The following is a 9,009-nucleotide window of genomic DNA, read 5'->3' as shown; positions in this document are numbered from 1 at the left end:
TTAAAGAGTACAAGTAGAATATTCTCTTTCTTATTTTGAAGAGTAACACACTTTTACTGTAATTTCTAAAATATATAAAATAACGTATACTTCATCAACTGAAACCGATGAGCTGTCGTATCTCTGATCTTTATTTTTAATAGAAGGATTTTATGCTCAATGAAAATAATAATACCTCTGTGTCAAAGGTTCTTAACCAGCGGGGAATTCTTCATAAGGGCAAACTTCATTGTTTCGGGGGGGGATCGCAAGCATCATTTTGTTCAGCTGATAAAGTGTTAAGTTTTAGTTCATGAATATGAATATAAGAACTACTTTTATTCAAGTTTTAGCATGTACCAACATTTTATATATTTTGTGCAGTTTAATTTATAAAAGCGTTAGAAAAGAATCCAAATCTAAATAAATGCATATATGTATTTTTCAAGTTTTGGAAAGAAGGGGAGAATGATTTTCTAGCAATGGCGAAAGGGGTGCATGATGCAAAAATAGTTGCGAACCACTACTCTATGAGGTATTTTTTGTCAGGGAAGAGTGAGAGGTTAAATGCGGCCGGTCGTTTGCAGGTTAAGCTTTCATCGGATTTACATCCGAATCCATCAGCTGTTTAGTCAACCTTTTCCCGAGAACGTTGCTCAAGGTACACCATAAGGGCTGACAGATGTTACCTCCCATGGAGGTAGGAAATATATCTCCTTTTTATCTCCATAGGGATAACGCATATACGGAAGTTGAACCCATAACTTTAGTTTCGGGATAGCAATCAATGCCCTCTGATCATCATAACATCTAGAGTAACAGGTGTTAAAATATATGAAACTGCTTAGAAATTTAAAAAGTTATTCGAAGTTGCTGCGAAATAGTATCTCAAAATAGTTGATGATTCATTTAAAAACGAGTTTAACTTCTGATAAAAATGTGTTCAGTAAAACTCGAAACAGTTTGTGACTTTCACTGATAATTCATATTTAAGACAGCAGAAACGGAACATGTCTGGTTGTATGAGCATTGCTGGTGCTGATTGAGCTACCTCTCTGATATTAATTAACTACAGTTTGATATTTGTAGCTTTTCAAATGCAGCTGAAATATGTTTTCCTTTGATTAATTCAAGTCAATGGCAAAAAAAAAAAAAAGGCGCAAGAGATGTTTTATCTTTCATTTCTATTCAACGTAAAGCTTATTTCTCTAATTGCTAAGCTGAAAGGATATCCGGTGGTCATTTTTTCAGGTCAGATTAATTTGGTGCGGAAATATCTGGAATTTAAAATGCTTATGTAGATAAAGAAATTGCCTGCCACACATTACGTCCATATTCACGCAGAAGTACTTCAAGAGATCAGTTTCTGTGTTAATTGAAAGGGTACTCAAAATTCAAATCAAAATGTGGTTCCTCTTTTTTGCATATTTTTTTGCATTCTGCTCAGGTAAGATATTAGTTCTGAATATGCTTAAATGTTTAAAAATGATGAACTAGATAAGCAATTTTCATTCTAAAAATTTCGCAAATATCAAATAAATTAGCGAATTTCAGATTTTTATCTTTATTTTTTAATTTTAGTCACAATTATTAAATTAATTTTCATGTTCAAATAATTTTGATACATTCGAGGTGTCTTTTCTAATTATAAAAAGGCATTTCACTACAACTGATACCTTTCTATATTCGTATATAATATAGTGCATGAAAACAACATAATTTTAATCTTAAGACATCGGTGTGAGAATACTAGAAATGTGTTTGTCATTTGGTTTTGACAAAAGATACTAGGTTCGTTTTCGAATGTGAAAGTTGCTTTCAAGGAAAATTTTCGAAGCGAAAATAGCCAATATTTATGCTTCACGTGACGAAACCAGGAAAATCTCATCCAGTCGCCGGGAATAAAAGTCTGAGCGACTTGCTATTATTTCGTTAAAAAATATAAAGAAATTTAAAATCATACATAATATATAATGCTTATTTTGTTACATACCAGCTTCACAGTTAAATATCATAAATGTAATATATCGATTAGGTGAGGTTATTTGAAAATAGAAAAACTGACGACAGCTATCTCCCTAAGAAGAGGGATGCCTTCGTGGAAGGGTTTCTAGGAAAAAAATGGCTCGTATTTAATTTACGCATGGGCAAAATCACGAAAGCTAAATATACAGCTACGATGATCAATCAGGCGTAGTTTTTAAACATTTTTATCATGTATTTATTATTAATATTAATTAAAGGAACTAGATTTTCTAGATTTCCTCGAAATATGTGTCAAATTTTCTTATTTTTGTTACATGAAAGTTTCGAAATACTTTGTTACGTATTTCCACCCTTTTTTGGTATTTTTCTAATGTAGATGATACGTATTTAAAGAAGGTGTTCAACACATTTAGGTCAGTCTGATTCTGATATGTGTGATGAAAGCCCCTACATTAAGTGCCAGGCAGTACATCGTGGTGAAAAACCTTTTCCAGTGACTGAAGAACAATTCGCGGAGTTTTGCCCGTAAGTACTTTTGTAATAATGGAACATAGATAAAATCTTAAAAACAAGTTTTCTATTACAGTGCAGTTCTAAACTATGCTCAAATGCAATATGTCCTTTTACGCAGTCTTTATTTTGCAATCTTTATGTTATAGTCGTAGACATGCATTTGCAGTAACAGAAATGTTTTAAATAAGACAATTATTCATGTTTTGGAAACTAATCGAAAAAAGTCAATTTTGTAAAAATTACGAAATTTCGTTTTTATATGTTCCCTCCAGTCCATATATACTTATTCTAAAACATGAAATTCAAAACGTTTGACTGCCATATGACAAAAGTTGACTGAGATATTTAAAGTTTGAAATCATGTTTCGTGAAAAGTCAAAAGCTGTATACAAATAGAATAGTGAAATACTCAACTTTGTACGAAACTAAAAATCTCAGTTTAGAAAATAATATCTTACGTTAATTAATACACGTTAAGGAACGAGCATTCCTGTGCGGGCTATCTCGAAAAGTTTCTATCAATACAAATTTTATTCAAAAAAAGAGAGTGTATGCACAGAAACTTAACAGAATTCGTGTTCTAGAAAACAGAGGCAGCTTCAGCATGCAGTCTATTCTTAATGCTATTTGAATAACTGAAAAATAAAAAGTATTTCTAGTGTAGATTATAATTTTCAAGCAATAAAACGGCACGTCAGTATTATTGACGCATTTTTAGCATTTAAAAACTTCTAAACTACCTGCCTGAAAAAACTTTTGTTATACCTAATATAAAAAAATTATAAATTAAGGAATGTTATACACTTGTAAATCCCAAAAGAATGTTACTGAATGACAGTAAAAGGAGAAAAATGTGGACTTTGAAAACAGTTCTAATTTATTTTTAATGGATCTCTCAGAAAAAAGCAAAAAATAACTGGGATAATCCTAAATTTTGAAATTAAATATCTTTATCAATTTTGGTCAAACAGAAGTGAAATCTCTTGTATGTTTCAGATTTCAGAATAAGTATAAAATTTTATTAAGTATAGCTATATGAACTGGGATATGTTAAAAGATGTTAGACTTTATAACTCTTAAAAACTGTTTTTTTTTTAATTTAAAAGTATCATAACATAATTTATACCATGTTAAATATTTTTGCATTTGGCAGGGCATGTCGACAACCAACGGTTTTGGAAATAAATGCCGCATAAGGATTTTTATGAACACATTTTTGGTCACTATGAGTGCATAGGGATCTTCTTATAACTACATCATATGTCCAAGAAGAAAATAATACTTTAGTTATAACTCTTTCATACAGCAATGTAAACAGCTATAGTTCAAGGAGAGACGCAGGCATAAAGCAAATTCTTTTTTATGTGCTGATACTTTTGCAGGTCACCAAAATCATTCACAGAACAAAATGTAAAGCAATGACCATCAAACAAAATTTAAGTACAGTTGCACGGCTTTAAACTGAATTATTGAACTAACTGAACTAGCTGATTCACGATTTCAGCATAACCTGTATATGAAAGATTGTCCAAGCATTTTCTCAAGCTTCAAGAAAATCTCTCCTAGGCCTTCAGAAATTTCAGGAAACTTCTAGGGTATTACCAAATTAGTCGTGAAATGTCGCCGAGAACCATAAGACGAATTACTATCTTTATCTTGTAAGCTAGGTAAATGTAATGAAAATATGGTGGTGTGCGCAATAAGCCAGATATACTTGATAAATGTGCAGCATGAAATGTGTGATCTGAAAGAAATATAAAATTAAAGTAACTTACCCCCAAAGGTTGACACTTCAAATAATGTGAATTAAGAGAAATTTATTATATCTTGACATCGGGAAATTTTAAATAATACCAGCATAAATCAAGAAAACATCGCCAGACAGAAGATAATAGACCGAGATCATACGGCTGAAGTAAGTATCAGTCCTACCATTTTGAATCGTAACCTTTCGTACTAGAAATGCGTAATATTCCAATCAAAGTAAATCTCAGTTCATCTCCGTTAAACAAAGTTTCATGATAAAAAATATCAAATTTTATAACGGAGGAAATTGAGTTGACTGGTTATTCCAATATATTTTTGAAGAAGCACAAGGCGGATATTCATATCATCCTGAAAGTGGAACAAGTGCACATGAAGTCCTTTCGAGAATATTTCAATTCCAATATATTTTTGAAGAGTCGTAGAACCTCGTTAATTTACTACAGGAGTCAGCATCTAGATAATTTTAGTTGAATCTTCAGTACCAATTTCTTTACTCGGCAAAATGCATTCTCTTGAAACTATATGGAGATGGCCGTCAGAAAGGAACGAAAAAGAACAAAAATTGCAGACTCAAATTCATCCGCGGTGAGAACAGCCAGACTGGTTGTAGCCGTCAATTTTGCTCTGTCATTGAGTGGTCGCAGTGAACAGACTTGATGTTGAATAAATGTGGAGGCTTGCCTGCACAGTAGACTTTATTGTAAGTTGTGACCAAACCTTAATAAGACTATATCGTCTAAGCCTTAAAAGTGCTACAGAGACTGAAGAGAGAAGGGCGTAAAATGACCCGTTATTTTAGACTAAGATAGATAAACAAAAGGCACGCCTGTCCTTACAAATCACCCAGGGTTCTATTGCTCTGCAATGTGACCACAACTCGTGGTGATGAAAAATAAAACAGAACTGGTCAAATTAAATCGAACGTTGGACAGTAGTCAAGGACTACGTAATAAATTACTGTTAGAAGGGCGTTAGGCCGAGAACTCTAGCGAAGCGTCATAATTAAAGTGTCAGCAGCGAGAAACCGCAAAGCTGAATAATTGCTACTACTTTAGGAGCTGGTAAAAAAAAACTAGCGATGTAGCACGCGCGGTATGCCAGAAACACGCTGTGTCTCAAAACCCGAAACCTCAATTTAAATACTCATTTGCATTTTGGTGAGGAATACGGAAAGAAGTTATAGTAAAGATTGAACTTGTAAACAACAGGTTAATTAACATAATTTCCTGTATTTCTCTCCGCCAGAATTTATGTAATCGCAACAAAGTTCTTTAAGAATCGCGCTAAAATTTTCATGAGCTAACTTTTACAATCATGAAGTTAAATGTCTAAAACTAAATTACAATTTTTGCAGTAGTTTTTATTTGGTTCAACAGAACATGAGTCATCACTTATTTAACTTAGTTTCATCTCCTTTCAAACATCTGGAAGAAATTAGCGTGCAAAAATTTCACATTTTATATTTTCCAACTTTCCATTTACAACTTCGAAACCTTTTTAATTTTTTGTTTCCTATGAACTCAGTTTCTCACCTCTGCTCTCCAGCATTGTAATATATGCAAATTCGTGAGGGAAGGGTGTAAAGGTTTCAACAGACTCCCTGTTAATTAAAATCCTGTATATTAATAACTTAGACATACTAGACTTCAAGGACACCCTATTTCAAGACTGTACCTTATGTTTTAAGCTTAATTGTCATTAAATTGTACGTGCTGGCAGGAGAGCTTAACTTTTAACTACTTAAATTCACTACTGTAGCTTTTATTTTACTTCAAATCATTATCACTTCCTAACTTTAAATTTATCGTGCAAAATATCTCAACACATAAATTTTACAAAACAGTTAACAGGTTCACTTTTCTTTTAAAAAGCAGTTAACAAATATGCTTCATAAAAAAACATTTAAAATTCGCTTACATTCAAAAGATTACTTAATTTGCACTTTACAGCACGATGTACAAAAGTTCTCTAAAATTTTCTCTTGGACTGAGTCATAGTATCCTGTTTATGTTACCGTGAAAGACCGAAATATGGATAATCTCAACATTCTCCGGTGATTGTCAACATTCACTTAGTCGCTTGGTATATGTCCGAAATATTTGCTAAAAATCCTTATTTCTCACTTACACCGTCAAATGTCTGATGATTAATGTTGAATAAAAATATTTTTGTCACATTTTTAAATCATTCTTTATTATTAAAACATATTACGATATATGTGGGAATCGTGCCTCAACGAAGGCACCAGATGTCGCTATCTATCTCCACTCTGTAGGAACTTTCCAGTAAATCAGGTAAACACATCTTCACTTGGTTCGAGAAGTCCGACAGAAGCGGTCTAACAGAACGCTCGCGAAGGAGCTACAACTAGACGCTTACTGGTCGCGCGTAGGCGATCGGACTTGGAACTTATCTAAAGTGACCGCACATAGGTGGTCAGCTGTGACTTTACATCTCCATACTGGAACCAGTGTTGTGATTACTCTCCTAAACATATTTAATCCATTTGTACATACTCATTCCTTTTACCTTTTCTTCTATGAACCAGGAATAAAAACCTGATACTTTGAATCGTGAGTGTGATCTATGTTTGATGATAAGACGTCACCCTCACATATATGCCAAAACAGGAGAAAGCTTAACATCTTCGATGTTCTGTACCGAGACTGACAAAATCAAACTACTTTAAGCACCCGTAGACGCAACTAAATTCGACATTCCGACGTCGTACGGAACGCACGATAGTCATGGCGATCAGCGGAAGTTGAAGTTGGAACTTAAGTTATAGCAGATACAAATAAATTATTTAACTTCAAACGAAATGTACATTCTAAATGAGGGAAAAAAATAACACCAATAATAAACTTACTTAATTATGTGATTGGCATTGTACAATCTTATTTATTACAACAACTTAAACTGTTGTGACACTTTGAACTGTACTAGAGACAACTCCTCGGCTTTTGGTTTCCACCTCCACCAGAGCATATCTGTGCTTATCGATATACACCGGTTATTGCCTGAATGTATTAGAATATAAATATTCGGAATTTCACCGGCATATTTGGTAAGGCTTGACGCACTGGAGAATATTGACATTCGTCTCTCCAGTTTTGGCCATTCACGCTTACATATATACTAAAAATAAATATCCTCAAGATAAATGCATAATTAAATTGAAAAACTTCTTTCTGAATAAAAACTAGAGTTTTTTCTGTTTGAGGCAAAACCCAAGATGCATAGCAGTTACATACATACATAGCAATATATAATTTTCCGCTTCTCATTTCGCCTTGTCTTTCACCACTGGGAATGCTTTCACAAGTGCACTTTTAAATATTTGGATCATGAAACTCTCACTAGCTGGTCTACTCAATTATCGATGTCTTTGTACCAGTTCAATGCCTGTTTCAGAAGCGCGGCGATTGTTATCATGACCTTCTGTGATTTCGCAACCGGGAATAGTAAAAAGTGCATCTCTAACTGTTCCAAACATGCCATTACCGAACTTCTATTGGATATAATGGATGGTTTCATCGAAGCTCGCGCTCGCATAATATCTAGGATGTACCCGCGTTGTCGGTGGGGCCTGCGGTTTCTTTTTTTTTTCTTTTTCGGGGGGGGGGAGTGCCACTTATAAGGTTTCACTTGATCTGGTAATACTATTTTATCCTAACAGACATGAAGTTAACTATCGCTATGTCTGAGAGCTATGACAAAGTCCAAAGAATGTTAAAATAACTTTCTCATTTAAACAAGATTTCGAATCTAAAAGCACTCTCTTGTACAATACAATATACTTGTACTTGTATACAATATCTTGTACTCTACAATATAATCATAACTCGTGGTGATGCAAAAGGAAATAGAACAGTCCAAATTAAATCAAATGTTGAACAGTAGTCAAGGGCTACACAATTAATTGCTACTGGAAACTGGCTCACTAACTTTATAGGAATGTCAGAATTAAAATGTCGGCAGCGAAAACCTTAAAGCCGAATAATTGACTATAATCGCTGGCAGGAAACTAGCCACGAAACACGCATGTGATGCCAGAAAGACTCTCTGTCTAAAAACCAAAATCTCGGCTTAAATATTCGCTGCTAATTTGCATTCTGGTGAAAAATTCGGAAAGGAGAAGTTAAAGTAAAAATTGAAATTATAAATAACTGAGACACAATAACACGCCGAACAAATACTAATTCAGAAGTCTGTACAGTTGCGCGCCTCCAACCTGCACGCAACAAAGTGGTGACTGCTGAAACTGGAAATTAGACAGAGTCTTGCGAAAGGTTTAAGTCCCTTTTTATTCAACTTAAGAAATTACAATTGCCTGCTCTTGACGCTCACAAACTACGCCGACCCGGCGGTAAAATAAAAATAAGAACCTGAAAAGAAATAATAACAAGAGACTAACTACGAGGCTCTCTAAACGTAACTGACCTCACCGCGTTCTACAATACCGCTGATAATTCAGCAACTCTGAATATCACGTTGAACGATTAACAATTCTCCGAAGCAAGCACACAAGCCGAAACGCGTGGTTCTTCAATTTCTGACTAACTACCGCCGCGCTCGTGAAGTAAGAAAGCGCACTTCGAACTAGTTTCCTTTCTATTTAACTCAGAATACTTCCGCTGATAATTTGAATCCTTGCGCGTTCTACTAAAATTTACATACTCTGGCATTGGCAGTTCCAGGGGAAAGTAAGGCTTGACAGGAAAGATAGTTTAAACTTAAAATAAATGTTAGTTAAAATAAATA

General features: G+C 34.0%; 1 protein-coding gene across 2 annotated transcripts in view; it reads left to right on the top strand.

Annotated features, from left to right (window-relative positions):
* The first annotated feature begins 847 nt into the window (after positions 1-847).
* Positions 848-9,009, top strand: part of LOC118198560 (uncharacterized) — a 47,498-nt gene continuing 39,336 nt past the window's right edge. Inside the window, exons 1-2 of one of the 2 annotated variants that reach the window (XM_085820606.1) lie at positions 848-1,426; positions 2,379-2,490. In XM_085820606.1, coding sequence (XP_085676732.1) covers positions 1,384-1,426; positions 2,379-2,490 — 155 coding nt within the window. In that variant the 5' untranslated portion in view covers positions 848-1,383. Of the gene's footprint in view, positions 1,427-2,341; positions 2,491-9,009 lie in introns of both variants that reach the window. The other variant, XM_085820607.1, reaches the window with a different exon arrangement.

The sequence above is a fragment of the Stegodyphus dumicola genome, chromosome 7, assembly GCF_044657685.1.
Source record: "Stegodyphus dumicola isolate Sdum_Otavi_A_Nest chromosome 7, ASM4465768v1".
Classification (NCBI taxonomy): Eukaryota; Metazoa; Arthropoda; class Arachnida; order Araneae; family Eresidae; genus Stegodyphus; species Stegodyphus dumicola.
Note: the sequence above shows the minus strand (reverse complement) of the source record. Positions and strands in the feature narration are given on the sequence as shown.